We start from the raw sequence: 26,646 nt of genomic DNA on the forward strand, positions 1-26,646 counted from the left end.
TTTAGCAACCAACATGGCAAAAGGTGGCTATATCCAGGGTGGGTTTCTTTTTTTCTTTTTTTCTTTTTTTTTTTTTACCAACTGTAGCTTAGGATGTAAAAAAAAAAGAATATATTATTTTGTTCACAAATATCTTATGGTGTGTTAGAGAGAGAAAAAAGATTTATAATATTTTATGGTGTAGTTATATTATTTAATTGTGTTGGTTTATATTATTTTATTGTGCTGTATGTAAAAATAAAAACTGAGATGTTATGTGAGTTGTTAAATAGGTCGATAAAATAAATAAAGTAAATTTTAGGGTGTAAAATAGAAACTAGTATGTATCTCCGGATGTTAATGTTATTAGGTGGGTTGTGTAGGCATGTAGGGTATACCCCTTGCTCAGATTTTATTTTATTTTTCCATCATTTATTGGTAGAGTAAGTGCAGTTATTTTTCATAAAAAAAGGAAAAGCAAAAAAAAAAAAAAAAAAAAAAGTGGAAGTGCAGTTTTATTTGTTATATTTTTTTATCTGATACTTAGGGTCCGTTTGGATACAGCTGAAAACTGAAAACTGAAACTGAAAACTGAAAAACACTGTAGCGAAATAATTTTTAAATGTGTGAATAGTATCGTGGGACCCATTTTTAATGAAAAAGTTGCTGAAAAGTGAAATTTGTGGGTCCGTGAACAGTACACGATGTGCTGTGATTGGTCCAAAAAAAATTTGAAAAGTCAAAGTTTGCGGCTACTGTTCATTGAACAGTGCATGAACAGTAGCTGCAACACCCAAAACGCTCCAAAACGCGTGAAAAAAAAAAAAAAAAAAAAAAAAACGTTTTGGAAAAACGCAAATGCAGGATTGGGCAGAAAACGCCCAATCCAAACGCATCCTTAGATTAAACTTCTGTCAAAGACAATATTCCTCTTCCGTACAAATAGTTTGCAAAAATAATACATAGCTTTCATTTTATTTCTCTTTACCATTCCGAAATCCGTAACATTTATTTTACTCGTTGTGTAATTTATTTTTGTACTATTCTCTACCTATCACTTTTCTTCTCTCTCTCTCTCTCTCAGCTTTGTATGCAAATAGTTTCTATTTCTGGAATATAAAGTTGGGCTAATAATTTGGTTTGAACTTTGAAATGAAGGGTCTGACAACCTAATATCTGGGAAAATGACGAGGAGGAAAATTCAGATTAAGAAGATTGACAACAGGACGGCAAGGCAGGTGACATTCTCAAAGAGGAGGAGAGGACTTTTTAAGAAAGCTTTTGAGCTCTCTACTCTCTGCGATGCTGAAATTGGTCTCATGGTCTTTTCTGCTACGGGAAGGCTCTTTGAATACGCCAGCTCAAGGTTTCAATCTCTTTCTCACACTTCCTTCTACTTACAGAAAAACCCTTTTTATTTTCTCATTTTTTTTACTAGAGAGAAAAACACTTTTTTCTATCTATAGAAAAATATGTCACTGTCCATTCCTTGATCGCTTTGTTCATGCATTCACTATGATTTTATGATTTCTAAGGTGTGTGTGTGAGAGTGAGAGACCCAACTGCTAAAAATGAAGATCCTTTTAAGAGAAATACTGAACAAACCGAATAACTGATTTCAAAAATAGTATACTATGTAGCATCAAATCAAGAAAAGATAAAGTACTGCAAAATTTTATGGTTTCTGTCTAAAGAAAAGGGAAAGGAAAAAGAAAAAAAGAATGAAAAAAAGAAAAAAGAAAAAAGAAAAAAAGACGAAAGAAAAATAAGCAGTTTTTTTTTTTTTTTTTTAGGTAAACCAAATAATAAAAGCTTTCAATTCTTACCCTGAAGGGTTTAACGTATATATGTAGCTGCTACTTGTTTTGAAGTTCTATTGGTGGGTTATTTTGCCTTTGAATATTGCTAATTATTGCCTATTAATTAGCTTATAATCTAATGTTTTATTTTCCCTGAGTTTTAGAGTTGCACTTGCTTATTGTGTAGCTTCAATTAGCTGCTTCAACTCTCGTGCAAATCTCAATGAATTATATGACTATAACTTAGGAGCAACGTTAGGGATTATATTTTTTTTATTTAGAGTGACATATATCAATTGAACACTTCTGGTTATGTATACATAAAATCTAATGCTAAAGATTCCCGCACAAAATTGAGCTCTGATCTCGTTAAATAAGTTCTCTTTCTATCTTCTATAATAATATCACATATGTACATGTTAAATCAACTTAGTTGTAGTGTTCCTCCACTAGCAAATAACAACATTAGGTTTACATTGTAAGTGTATGATGAAAGTTCAAAGAGTGTGCAATATACAAATTGAAATTGTGAAGTAGTCTTAATTGAGAAAAATGAAACAAATTACTTTTCTCTATATGAAATATATAAGCATTACATGAACAATGACAACAACAAAATAACTAAGCCTTACTCCAAAGTTTAGGATTGGTTATGGATCCTCAAAAATAGCAAAGCTTTAGTATCAAAATTTAAGGATCGGTTATGGATTCTCATAAACTAGTTAGGGTTTTTAGGAAAACATTGGTGGGTCTTTCCTCAACTGATTTCAAAAATAGTATACTATGTAGCATCAAATCAAGAAAAGATAAAGTACTGCAAAATTTTATGGTTTCTGTCTAAAGAAAAGGGAAAGGAAAAAGAAAAAAAGAATGAAAAAAAGAAAAAAGAAAAAAAGACGAAAAAATAAACAGTTTTTTTTTTTTTTAGGTAAACCAAATAATAACAGCTTTCAATTCTTACCCTGAAGGGCTTAACGTATATATGTAGCTGCTACTTGTTTTGAAGTTCTATTGGTGGGTTATTTTGCCTTTGAATATTGCTAATTATTGCCTATTAATTAGCTTATAATCTAATGTTTTATTTTCCCTGAGTTTTAGAGTTGCACTTGCTTATTGTATAGCTTCAATTAGCTGCTTCAACTCTCGTGCAAATCTCAATGAATTATATGACTCTAACTTAGGAGCAACGTTAGGGATTATATTTTTTTTATTTAGAGTGACATATATCAATTGAACACTTCTGGTTATGTATACATAGAATCTAATGCTAAAGATTCCCGCACAAAATTGAGCTCTGATCTCGTTAAATAAGTTCTCTTTCTATCTTCTATAATAATATCACATATGTACATGTTAAATCAACTTAGTTGTAGTGTTCCTCCACTAGCAAATAACAACATTAGGTTTACATTGTAAATGTATGATGAAAGTTCAAAGAGTGTGCAATATACAAATTGAAATTGTGAAGTAGTCTTAATTGAGAAAAATGAAACAAATTACTTTTCTCTATATGAAATATATAAGCATTACATGAACAATGACAACAATAAAATGACTAAGCCTTACTCCAAAGTTTAGGATTGGTTATGGATCCTCAAAAATAGCAAAGCTTTAGTATCAAAATTTAAGGATCGGTTATGGATTCACATAAACTAGTTAGGGTTTTTAGGAAAACATTGGTGGGTCATTCCTCAATTGCACTCTCAAACACTCATAGAAAGTAATTCACATTGACAAAACATACACAAAGAGAGAGAGAGAGAGAGAGAGAGAGAGAGCTCTTGAATAATTGTATTTTTCTTTTTCACACTTTCTTTTTATAAAGTTGACGGATGCATGCATGAGGTATATATACTCCATGTGCAACCGTAACTTTCCTTGTGTATATTACATAGCTCCAAAAAACTCTCTATACATTCATTACGTAAAATTGCCTCGTTATTTTATGTATCTTTAACTTTTCAACTAACTAATTTCATAAATAAAATATATTTTCATAACATAAATTAAGTTTAACTTTCAACAGCTCCTTTTAAACTTAATTTTTGATCACTACAAATTAGGGTCACATCTTGTAGAAGGTGTAATACTTTAGTGGGTTGGTGAAGATATCTACACCCTAATAACCCAACTTCACAAACTCAAGTGGAACTTCCTTTCTTTGTAGCTTCAATTGTGAAAGATTAGATTATTTGCAAGAGATAGTGTTGACTTATTGTCCACAAATATCTTTTAGCTTTTGCTACAACATCTGCAACTCCTTCAACGAACTTTTAAGCCAAATTTCATGACAAACACTAGAGGTAGTAGCAACATACAATCACAATTGGTAGCTTCTTGGATGTCCATGTAAATGCAATATCACCCATATAGAATACAAACCCACTATTACTCTTTCTATCATCGGTGTCTCCAACCCAATCATTATCACTGTAGTCAACAAGTTTGAACTCTTTAGAGGGTGAATACAATAGTTTGAAATCTAGTGTACCTTTCACATAACGAAGAATTCTCTTGGTTGTCTTCAAATAAGTCATGGTCAGTACTCAGTATTTCTATGTTGTGACTAAGACATCCAATGCCGAAGAGAATGTTTGGTTTTGTGCATGTTAGGTACCTCAGGCTTCCAACAAAACTCTTCAAGAATGTTTAATTTACCTTCTCTTCATCGTCATGCTTTGACAACTTCACTCCATATTCACTGAGTACTAACTAGTTTGTAATTTGATATTTAAAATTTCTTGAGGATCTCTTGTTAGGAATCTCATATTTGTTCTAATATCCTAATACTTCTTACAATTTCATCCCTTCAATTAGTATTTAGTCTCAAGGTAGGATTGATTTAGTTAGTTAGTTACACATGTTGGATTAGAATAAAGTTAGTTAGAGCCCTTGGCATCTGTAACACTATAATCACATGGGTTAATTGGTGAGAGCACATGCTTAACTAATAAACCAATGGGATTAAGCCATGTGTGGCAAATAAGATGAGAGCTTGGGTTTTATAAATACTTGCACGGAACCTTAGTTTGTAACATTTTGAAGAATAAACCAATTCCTTGCTTAGTGCATTTCTTTTCTCTCTTAATATTTCTTTATGGAGGGAGACTACCTCGAATTAAATCAATTCACCTACATTTCATTTCCATTTCCATACACTTACCACCCATCACCCTTAGGGACCACCGAGTTCTTAATAAATGGTATTAGATCCGTCGATCTTGAAATGACTAAATCTATTGCAACTCATCAAGCTTTCATTGTATTTAAATTCAAAGGTGGAGATCCTTTTTGGTGACTTCTCAAGCTCTCTTAATATTACATGTAAAGATAGGCATGGAAATATTTTCAAGATGTGGAAGCATTGGGCTTATGCACAAATTGGGTGGATTTCATATGTACTATAAGACCAGTTTTGAACACCAATCCTTGATGCATCAATGGAGATTATCACCCAAGAATCCAAGATGCAAAGCCTGTGAACTTCATGTCGGAGGACAAAGAACCAATCCTTAATACACCAATGGAGGCTACCATTCAAGAGTCCACGATTCCAGAACCGAAAATCCAATTGTTAGTGATTCAAGAATCAAAGATGCAGGAGCCAACAATTCCAATGGTTCAGCAATCAAATGAGGTCTCGAGGATCCAAGAACATTTCAAGTTCCAAAGAACCAATAAGACCTTGAAGACCAAAGAACATTGAAGGCTTAAAAATTTAAGTAGCATTTGAAAGTCTACAAAGAAAAAACCTTCATGTATATGGGACCACTTGTCAAAGAGAAGTGCATGAATATGGTAATCAAGATGTCACTAAGATATTGGGCAATTGGAAGATTTCCTTTGATGAAGATGATGACCTCAACAACACCTTGTGGGCAAGGTGTTTTAAAGGGGAGGGGAATGTTAGAAGTTGGTCCTATGATAGGATAGAGTTAGTTATTTAGTTACACATGTTGGGATTAGGTTAGAATTAGTTAGAGCTATTAGAACACGGGTTAATTGGAGAGACCACATGCTTAATTAGTAAGCAAAAGAATGAAGCCATCGGTTAATTAGTGAAAGCACACTATAATCCTTGCTTATTGCATTTCCTTTCTCTCTTCATATTTCTCTATGCCTTTAAGTCAATTCACCTACGATTCATATCCATTTTGATACACTTCCCACCCATCCTCCCGAAAAGGAATCTATTGATTCTCTCCCAATTGGTTGGACCGTAAGTGTGATGATTTACTTCACAAGCGAGGTCTCTGGTTCAAGTCCAGGATGGCAAGTAAAAGAATAGAAGAAGCATCCGACTCCTTCATGCATGCTCCACTTGGCTCGGGGGGGATATAGCTTAGTTGGTAGAGCTTTAGGAACCACTAGGTTCCTAACATCACTTTAGCATATAATTCTTGGGAAATGAATATCCCATCTTCCATTTGCTTCAACCTAATGACTAGATAATAGGCCATAAGCCCAATATCTATTATTCAAACTTCGTAGTAATTGCTTTCTTGAAGTCCTCAAAATTACTTGGATTGTTTCCTATAAAAATCAAATCATCTACATACAAACAATTAATCAAGATATCTCCATTTTTTATGCACCTTACAATTAAGTGCATGTTCATGTACACATTAAGAGAATCCTTTCTCTCGTGTGCACATTAAGAGAATTTTTTCTCTAGAGAATATTTGTCAATTCTACAATTCCAAGCTCTAGGTGCCTGTTTCAAGCTATATAGAGATTTATTAAATTGCAAAACTTTGTTTTCCTGCCCATTGACAACATAGCATATAGGCTGCTCAATATAAACTTATTCTTCAAGATAAAAAAATAAAATAAAATAAAAAGATAAAATAAAATAAAAAGATAAAATAAAATAAAAAGATAAAATAAAATAAAAAGATTTTACATCCATTTGATAAATTCCCCATTTATTTTGAGCGGCTAAAGAAATTAGCAAATGTATAGTTTTCAAATGAGCATCTGGGGCAAATACCTCATCATAATCAATACTTTTTTGGCTATAACCTTTCACCACCAATCTTACTTTGTATATCTCCACCTCTCCTTTTTGCATTATTCTTCATCTTATGCACTCATTTTACACCAATTGCCCTCTTTCCATGTGGATTTTGCTAGCTCCCATGTATCATTCTGCTTTATTACCTTGATCTCTTCATCCATAGCATTTATCCATTTCTTATTTTGCACAACTTCTTTAATTCGTGTAGGTTCACAATCAACAAACAAACAAAATAACTTTAGATCTTCTATATTCTCTGTTGAATCATAAATGTCGGACTGTGTGCCTTACCGATCCATCCAACGACCAATTGGTGAAGGATAAGGGGGCACAAATCTTTTATAGCATTCGATTGCAGACCAAGCCTATTGCTATTGGAGCAAATTGTGGAAATCCCTCACAATAGAGATCTTGGAGATTTCTCATTCTCCTTGGTTACTTCCTTCTAGTGATATTACAGGGATGGACTTTCATAAATGGGAGATGCTGGTAATGAAGGTGGAGCAGTAGGCTCTTCTTGAACTTTCTTGACTTGCTCTTCCTCTTCAAGTAAAGGAAATAAATCATACTTCTCTTCTTCTTGGGTGCTCAAATTTCATTTGCCTTCTTCATCAAATTCCACATCTCGACTAACAATTAATTTTCCATTGCTCAGATTTTTAAGCTTATAGCCTTTAGACCTTGCATCATAGCCAAAGATTAAATAATTTTTGCTCTTGTCATCTAGCTTGGACCTCTCTTGACCTAGTTCATATGGATATGCTATGCTCCCAAACACACAATGGTGGGAGACTATAGGTTTCTTTTTTCTCCAAGCTTCTTGTGGGATTTTCCCTTGTACACTGTTTGTGGGATAATGAAGGGACAAATAGACTGCACAATCATTAGTTTCGGTCCAAAATTCATTAGGCATTCTCTTGCTCTTCAATATGCCTTTAGCCATGTTAAGAATTAAGCAATTATTTCTTTCTGCTACACCACTCTATTATGGTGACCTAGGAATTGTTAGAGGGTGGAAAATCTCATTTGTTCCACAAAATTCTTTAAATTCATTTTGATGTGAATTCGCATTCTCTCTAAGATTCTAGGACCATAATTTCATGGTCGCTCTAATTTTCTACAAATGCCTTAAATTTCTTAAATACACCAAAAACTTTAGATTTTTGTTTCAAAAAATAAGCCCTCATTTTTTTGCTATAATTATCAATAAAGAGAAGAAAATGATTACTTTTATTGTGAAGGACCAAAGGGGGAAGCAATCTTGGAGTCCCACATCATTTAGGGAAGGAAAGAGGGAGGGCCTTATATGTGAGCTCACTATTTGAAATGTCATGAGGCTTTTCTCACTAGATTGTGTTATATGAGAAAGAACAAAACCATGAGGTCTATGTGGCCAAAGATCATGACATGAGGATATAGGTCATTACATAATGATATCAGAGCCCTAACCCACTCAGAAAGTGTGTGCCCTACATGTGAGAACGCGTGTGCCCATAAAATGGGTGGATTGTGAATGACCAAAGGAAGAAGTAATCTTGGGGAAGGAAAAGGGAAGGGCCTTATGCGTGGGCTCACTATTTAAAATGTCTTGAGACTTCTTCCCATGAGATTGTGTCACGTGAAAAATAACAAAATCATGTGACTTGTGTATCTAGAGCGGAAAATATCGTGACATGGGGATATGAGTTGTTCCAAAATGGTATCAAAGCACTACCCCACCTAGAAAGTGTGGGCCCCACATGCGTCCTTGCGTGTGCCTGTATGGGGGTGGATTGTGAAGGAACAAAAGGAGAAGGAATCTTGGAGTCCTACATTACCTAAGGAAGGAAAAGAATGAAAAGGGGAGGGGGTTATATGTGGGCTCACTATATAAAATGTCATAAGGTCTTTTCCCATGAGATTGTGTCTTGTGAGGAAGAACAAAACTATACTACATGTGTGGACAATATCATGACATGAGGATATAGGTCATTACACAATGAAAAGAAATCTTGAAGTCTCACATCTCCTAGAGAAGGAAAAAGGGAGGGTCTTGTTGGGAAATTTAGACCCTAGTTGATAGAATTAACAAATTTTAAACTTAAGTTATTAATTAGATTTATTATGAATAAAACTCGTTAAAACAAACAAACATCAATATCATGTCAAAATCATGCAACGAAAAAAATAAATAAGACAAGATATGATGACCCAGGAAAACCAATAAAACAAACTAGTTTCACAGTAAAAAAACCTGGGAGGAAACCTTCCCGAAAAGAAATCCACTATAGAAAAAAGAAGTTTCAGATCTAATACAAAACCTTTGTCCCTAGACTCTACAATTCTCGTAGATGAACTTATAGCAGAAACTTTCTACCGCTTCAGAACCTCTGAACTCTTCAATATATGAACACCACCCTTTTGATGCATGAATCCCAGTACATGACTAACCAATTGCGTGGATCCCAGTACGCGACTTAATCACCAACTAGAAGAAGATGTTGGCTGCAAAGTTCTTCACTTCATCAACAATGAAGATCAAGAAGCACTTGGTTACAAAACCCTAAGGCGCAAAGACGCAATAGCTTCTTTTAGAGAGAATAAGACATCGGTCACCTTTTGCATTCATTCTCCTTGTATTCTCTCATGTAACGGCCTCTAAAATAAGCCTTATATAGGTCTAGGGTTGTGAGAAAAGAAACCCTACACATACATGTTAGCATGGGCCGAAAATCAGATCTGAAAATTTGAATTCTCGTAACCTCGATCAATCGGGAGGTGTCGAGCTTTAAACTTTGACAGATACAGCTATCGAGGAACTGTCGAGGAGACAAGAGCTTTCTCGATCGATCCACTAGTTGTCAAAGAGCTGTCGAGATTGTGATAAGAAACAGTTTAGGAGCTCGACAAATAACCTAGCTATCGAGAGGTGTCAAGCAGCTATTGAGCTTTAAAAATCAGCACTTTCTCACTTGATTCTTGGACAGACTTGCATAGCTTTAACACTTGAAGTATTAAACACATCCTAGATCTACCCAAATACAAGTAAAGTGCGTTTTGTCAAGGATTAGCCAATTACATAAAATATGTCCTTAACAGGTCTTATATATGGGCTCACTATCAAAAATGTCATGAGACCCTTTCCTACAAGACTGTGTCACGTGAGGAAGAACAAAATTGTGCAGCCTGTATGGCCAAAGTGGACAATATCATTACATGAGGATATGGGTCATTATAGAATGAGAAGCAATCTTGGAGTCTTATATTTCCTTAGAAAGGAAAGGGAGAGGCCTTTATATATGGGTTCACTATCTAAAATGTCATGAAGCCTTTTCCCACTAGGCTATGTGTCATGTAAGGGAGAATAAAACTATGCGGTGTGTGTAGCCAAAGCGAACAATATCATGACATTAGGATATGAGTCACTACAAATTGGTATTAAAGCCCTTATCTAACCAAAAAGTGTGGGCTCTACACGTGAGGACGCGAGTGCTTGTAATGGGGTGGATTGTGAAAGAACAAAGGGAGAAGAAATCTTGGAGTCCCACATCTCCTAAGAAAGAAATAAGGAGGGCCTTATATGTGGGCTCACTATCTAAAATGTCATGAGGTCTTTTTCCATGAGGTTATGTCTTATGAGGAAGAATAAAATTGTGTGGCTTGTGTGGCAAAAGTGGAAAATATTATGACATGAGGATATATGTCATTGCATAATGGCATCAAGGCCCTAACCCAGTTGAAAAGTGTGGGCCTTAAATACGAGGACCTGCATGCCCATGAGAAGGGTGGATTATAAAGGATCAAAGAGAGAAGCAATCTTAGAGTCCTACATTGCCTAGGTAAGGGGATGTCCTAAGCCTTATGAAGGGCCTTGGAATCAAATTGGCTTGAGGCATTTTAAAACATTGAGAGAGAGGCTTTGTGTCACTCCTATAAAGGACAATATCTTCTCAATGAAGAGTTTGAGCATGACATAATGGTATCAAAGCCCTAATCCAGTCGTAAAGTGTGGGCCCTACACGTAAGGATGCATGTACCTCTAAAGGGGTGAATTGTAAAGGACCAAAGAGGGAAGCAATTCTAGAGTCCCACATCGCCTAGGGAAGGAAAGGGGAGCGCCTTATATTTGGGCTTACTATCTAAAATGTCATGAGTTCTTTTCCAACCAGGTTGTTTGTCTTGTGAGGAAGAACAAACCTGTGTGACCTATATGGCCAAATCAAACAATATCATGACATGAGGATACAAGTGAAAAGAGCTATCAAGAACTTAAGTAAAGGTTGGTCATTGCACCAGTTAGGGCTGTCCACGGGTCAGGCCAAGTAGGGTTTGTGCCCAACCCAAACTCAACCCAAATGCATCGAGTGGGGAAAAGTTTAACCTACAACCGACTCGAATAGAGTTTCGGGTCTGCTGGTTCGGGTCGTATTCGGTTTTAGGTCCATATCGGTCGATTTCGGGTTTGCTGGAGTGGAGGGAAATTTGGTCGGATTTTGGTTGAAATATTGCCAGATCTAGTCGGATGTAACAAGATATGGCCGATATTTCCCTATATCTATAAAGATCGGGCCGAGATCTTGATGGATCTGACCGAAATCTGCCTATATCGTCGGACTTAAGAGTTTGGATTTATCGGTTTTTGGCCGAGTTTGTGATTTCTGACGAGGGAAGAACAACTCATCAGGCGGGTCAGGTTCGTTGGTTTCTCAAACAGCCAACCTGCAACTTGAATCGATGGTCTCAGGTCCTTGCGCCAATGACCCGCGTCCAATCGAAACCAAACTTTGATCAGGCAGTTTCAGGTGAAGATGATCGGGTTTCGAGCGGTTTATCAGGTCCAAGCGAGTCGTGGACAGCCCTAGCACCAATGTTAACCATTCCTTGTAGGTCTAGGGGGTTTTGTTATTTATAGTGATTCTTTGAGAAAAGGGACTTGGTTGTGTGTTAATGTAGCATGGTAAAGTTAAAGTTGCCCTATTTTCATGGCAAAAATCTAGCAGAGTTTCACATTAGGTGTGTCACTACACATTGGCAAGGTTTCATGTCAGTGTATACAATGTGTATTGATATGTTCGGTCTAAGGCACACCGAAGCATACCCAAGTACCAAACATTTGGTACACGTCGTATACATGGCGAAACGACTTGTCACTAGCTAGCATGGATATGGGCAATCATACACGTGGTAGGTCCTGCGCCCAATATAGCATGAATATGCATCCACAGCATAAGCCTTAAATGCATACCCACACTCCAAGGTCAAAATGCATCCATGATTAAGGAGGGATTGCCTTCCTAACCATGAACATCCATCATCGAAAGTGCATAACTACCTTTATAACATATAGCATGCATAATATATCAACACATAGAGTGGAAATGTAGACATATCCACACCAAGAAGGTGTGGCCCAAGCAAGGTACAGAAAAGGAAACCCTAGTCTAGGAAAGCTATAAACATGGTTCTAAAGGAAAGGGCTAGGATAGAGTGGACCTTACGGAGGGGCTAAACCCTTATATCTACTAATTAATGCCATTTTTCTTGCATCTTGGAAGTTGTGCATGTGTTCTATCCATCACATGTAACCAAACACAACAAACAAGTAAACAAGCATGGAAACAAACAAACAAATAGAACATGTGAACAAACACATAAACAAATAGAGCATGTGAACAAGCAAACAAATGAAGAGAGTACTCTCTTTGCAAGGGACAAATGTAGGTTTGGATTCCATGTCCGTAGATCCATTGAATTGAATTATGGATGACACACGTGCCAACAAGCAAAGCTTCTAAAAGTGGGTCTCGGGATTTTGTGTATAAAAACCAGTGTGAACCCACACGAAATCAAATCTTGGAGCAATGCTTGGTTATACAGACAAGCAAGCAAATGCACATGTGTAAGCAAGAAAAACAAGCATGCAAGGGTGCAACCAACACATAAAGATCACACAAGAGGGCATAAAGCAAGCAAGGTAATAAACACAAAAGGGGAAAAAGCATGTTATCAACACATACAAGGATAAAAGCTAATCATGTCATAACGCACACTCAAGGCTAACATGAGAAAACCTAACATGCAAAGCTAATCAAGATTGAAAGACAAGGTATAAGCAAGCCAATATCATCAACATATGATCTCACACAAGCAGTTGCACCTATACAAGCAATAAAAGGAAAAGATGCAACAAAATATAGGCAAGAAAAAGCACAAAAGTGCAAACAAACATGCTAAGGAAAACACAAAAGGTGCAACCAAACACATACTAAAAAGAGTGAATAAATAGCATCTGAAGCATGTTAGAGATGCAAGAAACTAGATCTAAGCATGCAAGCAAGGATCTACAAATGAACATGGATCTAAGAATGGAGCATCCAAACATGTCATCACAGTACAAAGGATCTAGGAATTAAACACATAAAAGCAAGTAAAAATCCAAACAATCACAAATATATATTTAAGACTCTAATCCAAATCCTTTATTGAGCATGGTTATTTGGATGCAAACCTTGACTAAAGAATCAAGAACTATACCCTGCTCATGACACAAAACATAAAATCAAATCATAAACAAACTAATGATGGCAAAGCACTCAAGCATGGCATCCAAACATGCAAATATGGCATAAGGAGCACAAATAAGGAATTTAGGCATATCTTAGCCAAGAAGACTAGGCTAACATCATCAAAACAATAAAAACATGCTAGGGAATTTAAATAAAACTATAAACAAGCTAGGAAATCTAAATAAATCAATAAAGAGCAAGAAATTAAATGGGTGTAAATTGTAGCTAAAAAGCTACATCTACACCCCCTCACCTCAAAACCAAAGCCAAAAGACCAAAGAAGGAGAAAAATAGAGTTATAAAACTACCTCTTGATGTATGGAGGAAGAGAGAATCAAAGATTTTGATGTGTGTATGTTTGGGAGTGAATTATAGTGAAAGAGAGAGAATTGCTCTAGAAAAGTGCTCCAAAAGGACCCAAAATTTTTTTTTTTTTTTTTTGGCAATCTGGGAGCGAGGTATTTATATTTTTATTTGTGACCATTCGGCTTTTGGTATGCACAAAGTGTGCGCCCTTGAATTCCGAGCGCACACAAAGTGTGTGCCGGTTCCTCAATTCACATGCCACTTCAATTTCCGACTTCAAATGCTCATTTGAATGCCTTCAAAAACTTCGATTGAACTGATTCTAGTGGCATTGGAAAGAAGTCGATGTCTAGTTTTCAGATTGACTGACTTTGTGAAAATCGATGGTAGACCATAAAGTTATCAACTCAAGAAGCGAGCTAATGCGCTTGGTACTATTTTCATGATATCTCAATCGTCTTGATTCCGATTTTGACCCATGAGCTATCATTTTGAAGGGAATTAAATATTCTCCACAATAGTGTTGGTTTTATACCAATCGTATGGTCATGTCAAAAGTCAACACTAAATTCCCACCAAAAAGTCAACCCTATGTCAAATTTGGTCAAAGTTGACAAAAGGCTCCGATATTCTCGAGTTTGATATAAAAACATGAAAAATATCATTTTGGTGGATTTTTGACCAATTTTGACCTCTGGTCAACTCCTGGTTGACTAGGGGCATTTTGGTCATTTTGTCCTAAAAGGGTACTTTGAACACTCTAATGCCTAAACATGTTAAACCATGATGACCTAGGTGTTCCCACGGTCCCCTTAAGAAAAGAAGATCTTTTTTTTGTGTGGAATTTTTGGAGTCCGACATGCAAATCGAGGGTAGGCAAAATACAGTTTCAACAAATAACAGTATTTCTCAAGGAATTGTCCCTAACTCAAAATATTATTTTTCATGCTTGGAAAATGATATACATTAGAACTAAATTGGTGATCTCCATTCTTTAAGAGCATAAGAATTTTACATTTCTCCTTCACTAGAACTTTGTATGCGTCACCAAAAGTAACATTCTTGGCCACTAATTCATCAAGCTCCATAAACATCATTTATACCTACACATATGATTGCTAATGCTAGTATCTAGATACCATGTACCTTTATATTCTTTGTCTTCTCTTTTTTTTCTTCTTCAATATAGTTAGCTTTCTCCTCTACAATGTCAACGACATTTTTACATTCAGAAGCATATTGCCCAAACCTTTGACAATTATAACATTTAACATTAGAATTGCCATACCTTCTTTTGTATGGCCTTAAGAAACCTCCACATTCACGATCTCTTGTGGATTTTGACTTCTCTCTTCATAATTGGGAGAGTTATAACCATTCTTTCCTTCGAATTCTCTTCTTTAAACACGTTCACATCCTCGACCTCTTTGGCTACTTTTACCCCACCCTTTCTCTTTCAAGGTGAGCTTAGATTGCAAGAATTCCTCCAAATGTTCTTGCTTCTTATTGAGCCTTTCTTCATAGGCTTGTAAAGATCCCATGAGCTGGTCAATTATCATTGACTTCAAGTCTTTTAATCCTTAATAACCACAAAGATATTGTTAAACTGGGAAGTTAATGATTGAATGATCTTTTCTACTACACAGACATCAACCAAGTTCTCACCATATCTTTTTAGTTGATTTATAATAACCAACACCCTTGAAAAATAATCCAAAATAGATTCGGATTCTTTCATGTGCAAGCATTCAAACTCGCCTCTCAATGTTTGAAGGAAAATCTTTTTCACATTATCAACTCCTTTTAGGGAGTTTTTAAGAATCACTCAAGCTTGCTTGGATGAAGTTGCATTTGCAACTTTCTCAAACATTGTTTTAAACCAAACCTTGATTTATCAAGGTAAAGGCTTGTTGATCTTTCTTCCCAGCTTTCTACAAGGCTTCCTTTTGATTTGGAGTCAAAGGGGCTTCATATTGTGACACCTCATAACCTTTCTCCACTATCTCCCATGCATCTTAGGATCCAAGTAGACGAACATAGGGATGGAATTTTTGACAATAGAGTCATTGGAATAGAACTCTTGAACAAGTACAATGGGGCAAGTGGCAGGAGAACCACAAATACGGTCCTAATCAAGAAAACAGAATCTTTAAGGGATGGTGGCATGGGAAAGCTGATCTAACATAACCTGATGCTCAGCATGAGGTTGGCGTTTGGAGAAGTCCTTTGTGAAGTCTTTAAAGCAAGAGAGGTAAGCCTATGCCCACTATACTCGTCCGTAGAAAGAGTGGATCGAGAGAGTGTGAGTGGTCATGGTAGGGAATGAATATCTTAGGTGCCATAGGGAAAGACAAGACCAAATCGAGGAAAACAAACAGAGAATAACATAATAAGAATCAAAACAATATAAAATACATGACCAATGTATTAGCATATGACCCTCGACGTTACCAAACCCAAAAAATCAAAACCTCAATCCAATCACTATAGCATGCAATCTTGTAGTACACGAAAGCCCTAAAAATTATATGCATATTACCCCAATTTTAAATGTACATGAAAACCCATAATAATCCAAGTAAAACCTCTAAAGAAATTGAAAGAGACATGACCCACACACATTTAAAACCCTAGAACTCCATGAAAAATAATACATGAACATGAAGAAATGCATAAAAGAGAGATTAAAGGAGACATACCAAAATATTTGTTCATGAATGGACCGAAATTGAGATAAGGAGGCTTAATTTTGTTTTGGAGGGGAGAGGAATCGAAAGGAGTAGCGGATAGTCCAAAAAGAGAAATAAAAAATGAATCATGAACTACCCTAGGTATAAAAAATACCCATGGCTCAAATGGTAGAGGAGGTATTGATAAGGCATGAAGCAGACAAAAAGGTCTTGATAAATCGAGTGATCATTTGTTTGAACTCCTTTTCCAGTCTCATCTTCTACCAAAGCCTCTATCATCTTGTCATCAACAACAACATCAATTAATTCCATAACCGTTTTTGTCCTTTTGTTGTAGACATAATAAGCTCTACTATTGGATGAGCACCCAAGGAAAATCCCTTCATCACTTTTTGCATTGAATTTTTCCACATTTTCTTTATCCTCAAGATGTAGCACTTACTTCCCAACACCTGGAAATACTACACTTTGGGCTTCTTACCTTTGCATATCTTATAAGATTCATTCTTAGTTCTAGCTCTAAAATAGACTCTGTTAGCAATGTGGTAAACAGTGTTGACAACTTCTCCCCAAAACTTCATTGGAATATCTTTGTTAAGAAGCATAGCTCTTGCCATCTATTGAATTACTTGATTTTTCATCCAGCCACCAAATTTTATCAAGGAGTTTTTGGTGTAGAGAACTCCCTTTGAATCTAGTTTTCATCACTAAACATCTCAATTTTTTCATCCTCAAACTCCTTGCCATCGTCACTCCTTATGTTGGGTTCAAGTATGACTCCAGTTTAATTAACCAATTATCTGAGTTGATTAATTAGATTCAATTTATGCAATAATATAATTCAGTTAATTAAGGCACAACCACATCACCAATCTAGAGTTAAGTGCAATGGAAAATAAATTTCAAGACAAAGGCAATGTGGTAGTGATAGGGAAAATCATAATGAGAAAAACACCAACAGGTGATATATAAAGGTCACCACTGCTTTGAAGAATCCAGTATGAGGATTGAAGTTACAACAATAATGAATATCCCAAATGCCAAAATCATTACCTACTATAGAACTTATTGAACTATCAAGTGCAGTTTCAACCCGATTGGACTACTCTTCACGAGAATCTCTTTTATGCACAAATTTCCAATCTGTAACTCTCTCCATAATCAAAGTTTGATTGATGAAGGTTGAAGGTGAAGCAATCTTCAACTGGAATGCGTTGAACTTTGCAGCTTTGGAAACTCAGCTTGGTGCAAAACCCTAGACAAATAAGTTTATAGCCAGTTCTTCGGTATAAAGTTCATGGATCATAAAATCTCTCACTATGAGGTCACATGTAAGTTCTCTTGGATCCCTAATTATGAAGACTCGGAAAAATACTATTAACGTCATCCTGGAACCCTAGTACATAGATCCCAAGGTTACCAAAAGAAATTTAGAATTCAAGATTCTTAAAGCATGATCAATCAATTGGTTTGGAGCTGGTGTTGAGGTATAAGCAACCTCAATCGATTAGTTGTTGGCAAGATAGCATATTTGGGACTATTTTGAGCAAAACTGTAACGCCCCAAAATCATAGGCAATAAAAGTCTATTTAATCTGAATAATCCATAAAAAAAAAAAAAAAAAAAAAAAAAAACTAGCAACCTTGAATCTGATTACAAAAGTCAGAGCTCTAATTCACCAAATACAAAACATCCACAAAATAATTCTCCAATACAAAGTTTAATACCATAAAATAATAATAAAATCCTCAGTTCCACAAAAACAGTTTATAACTTCTGTCTCCCAAGAATCTCTACTCCAGTAATTCACCTAATGTATCTGTAATGGGAAATAAAGGGGGGTGAGATAACTCAATAAGTGGAATTCACTAACATTGGGATGTGGGAACAAACCTTTCAAATAAATAATTCTTTCAACAGATTCACAACTTATAATTCACCAATATTTTGTCATCAACTATTTCATGTAAAAGAAAATAATATCTTTATATTGTGAGCCATCATAATATATATATTAATACCATCACATAAACAATTCCCTAGACTTTTCTCGTGGTCAACGTTTACGCCCCGTTGACAGGGTTGTGCTGTCCCCTTTTTGGGACTGGAACTTCCTTTCATCCCATTTCTCAAGGATGGCTCTTTTGGAACCTAAAGGTACACTCCCTTGCTAAGGAGCTTCCTTTTGGATCCTCAACAGTATGCTCCCTTACTAAGGAGCTATCAAATGTGCACTGTCCCCTTTTGGGACCGTCCCTTGCTAAGGACTAGCTGCAGCATGATTGTCCCTTGCTAAGGACTAAATACCATACTGAGCTTCTAATCACGACTTGCCATAGGTTTTCAAAACATATACAAGATACTCACATAAATAATCCATACAATATGCTCACAAAAATAATCCAATCATAATTCTCAAAATTATAAGGATATAACGCGCATACAAATTTAAATAAATTTAGGTTGTCCCACAAGTTTTTCATAAAACGAATAATTAATGTGCACATCAAGAAATTATTAAATATCCATTTATACGTATAGAATAACAATATATCTCTTATATATATAATAGTTTAATAACCAACAATGTTTGGGAAAACCCCCAAAATTAGTAAACACCACTTACTTCTTAGTTGCAAAAATAAAGGAAATCAACCTCCCTTGAATCACAACAATTCAATAGAATTAGAACCTAGCAATACCAAAAATAGGTTCATCAATACACAATTTCCCACTTCAAAATTTATTTTCACACTTAAACGGTTTATCCTAAACAATATTAATATATCCAAAATCCTCCATTTATTCACTTAACTATCAAATTTACTATTGGAAGCCACGTATTGTCTTAATTTGTTGCTTAGCATTCCCTCTTGATGCCACTGGATGTCCATTGACTCTAACCATTATATATATAACTATATATATTCAACTTAACATTGAAGGCCACGCGAGATTGCTTTAATCCATCAATCTAGTGTTAGAATGCTCTCTTGATGCCGCTAGGCATCTATTGACCTTAATATTACATATATATATATATATATATATATTAAACCAAAGTAAAAGCTACATAATCAATCAAAGCTTGGACCATGCTTAGTAGGGCATAGCATGGCAATACATGAGGTAGCAAGGCAATATGTGAAAAGCATGGCAAACGGTCAGAATGTATTTAGTATTCTTAGTTTTTCAGCCTCAATGTTGGACTTAGAACTACTAGATCACTGCAGCTATATAAAAAATTGCTATTATAATATTGAAATCATCACTCCAAGGACCCAAAATCTATTACACGTTGAACTAGTGTGAATGCAAAATAACCAGTCAACAATTGTGGCTTAGTGTGAATGCATAATAACCGGTCAATGGCTTAGTGTGAATGCAATAACAACCGGTCAACAATTGTGGCTAAGTGTGAATGCAATATCATAAGCATTCTTTTCACTTTAACATGGTGACCAAGTCCAAACATATTACTCTATTTGGCTCAATCTCACGTCTGTGTTCCTTCCTGACATATTGACCAAATATTTATCTAATATAATACAATTATAGGAACCCTTTTTCTATTAGAATAATGATAGTCTAGGTTCATATCAATTGCAAGCTATTTGACTAACAAACTTCTTAAATCTTGAGCATGAGAAAAATCATACTTGAAGACTCCAACTCAACGCCACAGTGAAGAAGGGCAAAATTCAATAGTCGGCTGAAGTAAAAAGAAATCCCATCAGAAAAACACGTGTGACCTAAGAGAAAAAAGGCTAGGGTTTTCAAGGCCCATATATGTACTTATGTCACCTCACTTGGGCGTTATATTCCATAGAATTTATCTTCTTTTTAATACCTTAGGCCCAAATTAATTTAATCCATTTTAATTATAGGCCTCCATTAAAATTTACGTATAATAATTTAATTGGTATCAAAATTATGGGGTGTTACATCCTTCCCCCCTAAAAAAAAATTTCGTCCTCGAAATCGTACATACCTTCGTTAACGAACAACTCTGGATACTTTGATTTCATCTCATCTTCTCGCTCCCAAGATGCCTCCTCTACTGTGTGATTCTTCCAAAGAACCTTAACCAATGTTATAGTCTTGGTGCGTAGCACATGGTCCTTGCGGTCAAGAATTTGGATTGGAACTTCCTTATAAGTCATCTTTGATCTTAAGTGGCTCATAGTTCAAGACATGTGAAGGATCCGAAATGTACTTTCTCAGCATGGAAACATGAAACACATTATGCACTTCTGCAAGTGTAGGCGGTAAGGGCAACTCATAGGCAACTTTACCAATACGTTTCAGGATCTCAAATGGACCAACAAATCTGGGACTCAACTTCCCCTTCTTCCCAAATCTCATCACACCCTTCATTGGGAAGACTTTCAAAAATACCATATCTCCAACTTCAAATTCTACTTTCTTTCTTGAGTGGTCATAATAACTCTTCTGTCGACTTTGTGCTATTTGCAATCTTTTATGAATCAAATCAATCTTCTCAGATGTCATCTGAATGATTTCTGGTCCTAACAATTTCCTCTCACCAACCTCTTCCCAACACAATGGGGACCTGCATTTTCTACCATACAAAGCCTCATAGGGAGCCATCTCAATACTAGAGTGGTAGCTATTATTATAGGCAAATTCCACTAAAGACAAGTATTTTTCCTAATTCCCTTTGAAATCCAATACACAAGCCCTTAACATATCCTCCAGAGTACGAATAGTCCTTTCTGATAATCCATCAGTTTGTGGGTGGAAGGCAGTACTAAAGCTAAGATTAGTACCCAAAGCTTTATGTAGACTTTCCCAAAACCTTGAGGTGAATCTTGGGTCTCGATCGGACACAATTGATGCTGGAACTCCGTGAAGACTCATAATCTCATCAATATATATCTGTGCTAGCTGATCAAGTGAGTAAGTCATCTTAACAGGAATAAAATGTGCTGTCTTTGTCATTCTATCCACAATTACCCAAATGGCCTCATGTCCCTTAGGAGATCTTGGCAAACCAGTCACAAAATCCATACATATACACTCCCACTTCCACTCAGGAATGGGAAGTGGTTGCAGCAATCCTGAAGGTTTCTGGTGTATTGCCTTAATTTGCTGACAAGTCAAGCATTGTTCTACAAACTGAGCTATCTCCCTCTTCATGTTATTCCACCAATAAGTTTCTCGAATGTCACGATACATTTTAGTGCTACCAGGATGCACTGAGTATGGGATACGATGAGCTTCTTCCATAATCTCCTTCTTTATTGCAAAATCATTTGGCACACAAAGTCTTTTTCCAAACCGCAAGACACCATCATTAGACACATTAAATTCTGGTCTCTTCCCTTCTTGTACTTCTTCTATGATCTTTATAATTTGTGCATCATCAACTTGTGAACTCTTAATCTTCTCAATCAAAGTGGGTTGTATTGTCAAACTAGCCATAAAGACTTGGGAATCACCCATGACAATTTCAATTCCCATCCTCTCCAAGTCCTTAATAATCTCCTTTTGAGTAGTTAACAAGGCAGCTGAGAAACCAGAAGACTTCCGACTAAGTGCATCAGCTGCCACATTAGCCTTGCCTGGATGGTAATTGATTGAGCAATCATAATCTTTAATCAACTCAAGCCACCTTCGTTGCCTCATATTCAATTCTTTCTGAGTAAAGAAGTACTTCAAGCTCTTATGATCTGTATAAATCTCACACCTTTCACCATACAAATAATGTCTCCAAATCTTCAATGCAAACACCACTACAGCCAACTCCAAATCATGAGTAGGATAATTTTGTTCATAACTTTTTAATTGGCGGGATGCATAAGCTATGACTTCACCATGCTGCATCAACACACAACCAAGCCCTTTTCTTGAGGCATCACTATAAATAACAAAGCCTCCCATATTGCTAAGGATGGTTAGTACTGGTGCAGTGACCAACCTTTGCTTAAGTTCTTGAAAACTCTTCTCACATTCTTCTGTCCACACAAACTTGGCATTCTTACGAGTTAGGTGAGTCAAAGGGGCTGTAATACGAGAAAATCCCTCTACAAACCTCCTATAATAGCCAGTAAGGGCCAAAAAGCTTCTAATCTCACTCACATTCGTCGGTCTAGCCCAATCAACCACAGCTTCAACCTTACTAGGGTCTACAGAAATCCCTGCCTTAGATATCACATGCCCTAGGAACACCACTTGGTCAAGCCAAAATTCACACTTCTTAAACTTGGCATATAGCTTCTTCTCCCTCAAAATTTGAAAAACAATTCTTAAGTGCTCTTCATGTTCTTCCATGCTTTTGGAGAAGATTAGAATGTCATCAATAAAGACAATAACAAAGTGGTCTAAGTACTCATGAAACACCCTATTCATCAAGTCCATAAACGCAGCAGGAGCATTGATCAATCCAAAAGACATTACCAAGAATTCATAGTGCCCATACCTAGTCCTGAAAGCTATCTTGGGTATGTCTTCACCCTTGATTTTCAACTGGTGATACCCAGAATGAAGGTCAATCTTAGAGAAGACTTGTGCCCCTTACAATTGATCAAAAAGGTCATCAATACGAGGGAGAGGGTATTTGTTTCTCACAGTAACCCGGTTCAACTCACGGTAGTCAATACACAACCTCATAGTTCCATCCTTCTTTTTCACAAATAAAACTGGTGCACCCCAAGGAGATGCACTTGGTCTGATGAACCCCTTATCAAGAAGTTCTTGTAACTGTTCCTTGAGCTCCTTAAGTTCAGTTGGTGCCATCCGATATGGTGCTTTCGAAATAGGAGAAGTTCCAGGGAGTAAATCAATAGAGAATTCAATCTCCCTATCTATAGGTATCCCTGGTAGGTCTTCAGGAAAGACATCAGGAAACTCCCTTACAATAGGGATATCATCCAACTTCAATACATCTTTCCTAGTGTCCACCACATGAGCTATGTACCCTTGGCATCCTTTCCGTAAAAGATGCTTAGCTCGAAGGGCTGATATCACCCTAGGTAAAGCATGCATCCTAGAACCCTTAAACCGAAATTCATGTTCTCCTAGAGGCCGAAACACCACTTTTTTTCTAAAACAATCTACACTAGCATGATAAGCCGGCAGCCAGTCCATGCCCAAAATTACATCATAGTCATACATGTCCATCACAATCAAATCTGCTAACATTTCCTTATCCTCAATTTTGATGACACAAGACTTAAGCATAAAATTACACACCAAAGAATCACCCATAGGTGTGGCCACAGACAAGTCATAATCCATAAGTCCAGGTTTCTTATCACATAACTTAGCATATCGAGAGGAGATGAAAGAGTGTGTAGATCCCGAATCAAATAGAGTTTTAGCAAAGTTTGAGAATAAAGGGAGGATACCTGTAACCACAGTATCCGAAGCTTGAACATCTTGTGGTGTGAGTGCAAACACTCTCCCTTGCGCTTTCCTCCTCTGATCATTCTTTCCAGGTTGTGCCATTGAGTTTTGTTGAGGAGAAGTACAGCTTCTAGCTAAGTGTCCTGTCTTCCCACAGTTATAACAAGCCTTTCCTTCAAAGAAACACAGCTTATCTCCATGAAACCTTCCACATGTAGGGCAAGCATTCAAACTTCTACCTTGAGCATTCTGGGGTGGATTCTTATTTTCTGGCTTATTTGATGATGAATTATTCCCAGACCTCCCAAAAGATCCTTTCTTGTTCCAATGACCTTGAGCATTGCCTTGACGAAAGCCTGTTTGTCCAGTGTTTCTAGGTGGGTTCTCCTTCCTAACATTGTTCTTGAAATCTTCCTCCAGTCTCATAGCTCTCTTAACTGACTCTGCATAGTTATCAACCCCTGCTGCAATCAAATGGTGTCGAAGTCTCTCATTCAATCCCTTTTGAAATCTGCTTGCTTTCTTCGCCTCAGTAAGGATTAAGTGGGGTCCAAAGCGAGATAACTCGATGAATTTAGCAGCATACTGCTCAACAGTCATACTTCCTTGCACCAAATCAGCAAATTCCCTCTCTTTTCATTCTTGAACCACCTCGGGGAAGTAGTTATCATAGAAAACCCCTTTAAATTTCTCCCAAGTGATGGGATTTCTCTCAGTGTCCATTCCCTCCAAAATGGCTTTAGTAGATCTCCACCAACGCTCAGCTTCTCCAATCAACTTGAAAGTTGCAAACCGCACCTTCTGAGAGTCAGTGCAATCTAAAGCTTCTAACAATTTCTCCATTTGCAAGAACCAATTCTCAGCTTCTGTAGGATTTGGCTTCCCATCAAAGGAAGGGGGATTCTGCTTCATAAAAGTCTCAAAAGAGCAACCAGCCCTTGCCTCTACTCTACCTACGCCTCTACTAGCAACATGGGCCAACCTGTCCAACAGTCGGGCAGCAACTTCATCCAAAGGATCAGTGCGTGTCACCCTAGGACGTTCATTATCTCTCATGTCTTGAGTGACTTCAGCCTCAGTATCAACCCTTGCTTTGGTTGGCCTTCGCAAATTAACAATAGGTTCCTCGCTATTGGAATTAGCTACTCTCTTCTTTTTGGGTGGCATGATACCTAGTTAACAAAGAATCAAGAAATATAGACAGTGCAACAATTATTATTACTACACATAAGAAGTACATTGCTAAAATTATTTAAAATATCTCATCAAACATAACCCAAATTCCAAATGCTCTAACAAAAATCAAGATCATAGCCTAGTTTCAAGTGTCTATAGGATCATGACCTAGTTTTCAAGTGTCTACAGAATCATATCCTAAGGATTTAAGTGGGGGAGATTGTGATGCCCCGATTTGATTGATTGATTATGTGATGTGTGTGGGTGTGTGATAAGTCCCACATCGGGTATTTACTGGGTTGAACTGGGCTTTATTAACAATTACAAGGAGCCTCAATTGTGACTAGTCCTTTTGAGGTATAGCGCAGATGTGGCTAGCACTTTTCCTTGGGTCGTTATATATGGTATCAGAGCCGGCCCAATAATCCCGTGTGGGCTCGGAGACACTACCCCACAAAGTGGGTCCTAACGAGGACATTAGGGATTTAAGTTGGGGAAATTGTGATGTCCCAATTTGATTGTTTGATTATGTGATGTGTGTGTGGGTGTGTGATGAGTCCCACATCGTGTATTTACTGGGTTGAACTGAGCTTTATTAACAACTACAGGGAGTTTCAATTGTGACTAGTCCTTTTGAGGTATAGCGCAGATGTGGCTAGCGTTTTTCCTTGGGTCGTTATAAATGGTATCAGAGCCATGCACTAGCCGGAAGTGTGGGCCCCACACGCGAGGAAGCGTGTGCCCGTAAGGGGGGTGGATTGTAGTGACCCAAAAGGGGGGTCTTGCATTCCATGGAATCCCACATTGCCTAGGGAAGCACATGGGAATGTGTTTATAAGGAATGACCTCCCTTCAATGTGCAGAGGCCTTTTTCCTAGCGCAACCTGGGGAAGAACAAAATCGTGAGGGGCATGGGCCCTAAAGCGGACAATATTTACACAGTTGGGGTGGGGTCGTTACAAAAACTTTGAGCAGCTTTCTTATGTCTTCAAATGGACTTCTTAGACAACTTCTAGACGCTAAAATCTAAGACTCACTTGCATTCAAAAGTTCACTTTGACTCAAATTTAGCAACCTACAAATATACAGCCCAAATAATCTTCTCATTTTGGCAATCTGTTACAAAACCAAAAGAGTATCCAAAATCCACACCTTCCTTTTACGTAAATCATCAATTGTCAAGCATTTCCCTAAGGCAACAGTCCAAACAAAGAAAGCTACTCTAGAGGGGATCTTCTGCTTCTAAATACTTTTCCAAGGAAAACCATAGAAAGTGGTGCCAGCTAAAATTCTCTAATAATCACTAACCAAGAAACCCTTATCTTTGCTAGGAATCCAACACCAAGAGATGTCTTTCCACACCATCGGGCTTGCTAAAACTTCACTCTAGACCCATCACCAATATCATACAGAATATGGCGAGAGAAAGGTCATCCCTAATTGATATTTTTCCATAAACCAACACCATAAGGGCCAATCACAGATCTGGTACACCAACCTCCACACACATCCATATTTCATCTCTATCACTTGTCTCCAAAGGGCATCGTCCTCAATCCCAAATCTCCAAAGCCACTTCCCAAGTAAACTTCATTGAAAAGTCTTATCTTCCTTATCCCTAAGCCACCCAAAGAAATAGGAGAACAAATAGTAGCCCATTTAACCAAATGAATTTTAGAATCATCTCCAAAACTGCCCCATAAGAAATTCCGCTGGAGCCTCTCTATTCGGTTAGCCACACTAGCAGAAATAGGAAATAAAGATAG

The 26,646-nt window shown here is 36.9% G+C and overlaps 2 protein-coding genes across 3 annotated transcripts in view; one reads left to right on the top strand and one right to left on the bottom strand.

Moving 5' to 3' along the window:
- The first annotated feature begins 988 nt into the window (after positions 1-988).
- Positions 989-26,646, top strand: part of LOC115968218 (MADS-box protein JOINTLESS-like) — a 70,435-nt gene continuing 44,777 nt past the window's right edge. The window contains exon 1 of one of the 2 annotated variants that reach the window (XM_031087536.1): positions 989-1,345. In XM_031087536.1, the coding sequence (XP_030943396.1) occupies positions 1,164-1,345 (182 nt within the window). In that variant the 5' untranslated portion in view covers positions 989-1,163. The remainder of the gene's footprint in view (positions 1,346-26,646) is intronic. The other variant, XM_031087537.1, reaches the window with a different exon arrangement.
- LOC115968219 lies at positions 23,155-25,093 on the bottom strand. The gene has a single exon (XM_031087538.1). It carries the CDS (start codon positions 24,869-24,871, stop codon positions 24,341-24,343), a length of 531 nt encoding a protein of 176 aa, XP_030943398.1. The 5' UTR covers positions 24,872-25,093; the 3' UTR covers positions 23,155-24,340.

The sequence above is a fragment of the Quercus lobata genome, chromosome 11, assembly GCF_001633185.2.
Source record: "Quercus lobata isolate SW786 chromosome 11, ValleyOak3.0 Primary Assembly, whole genome shotgun sequence".
Taxonomy (NCBI): Eukaryota; Viridiplantae; Streptophyta; class Magnoliopsida; order Fagales; family Fagaceae; genus Quercus; species Quercus lobata.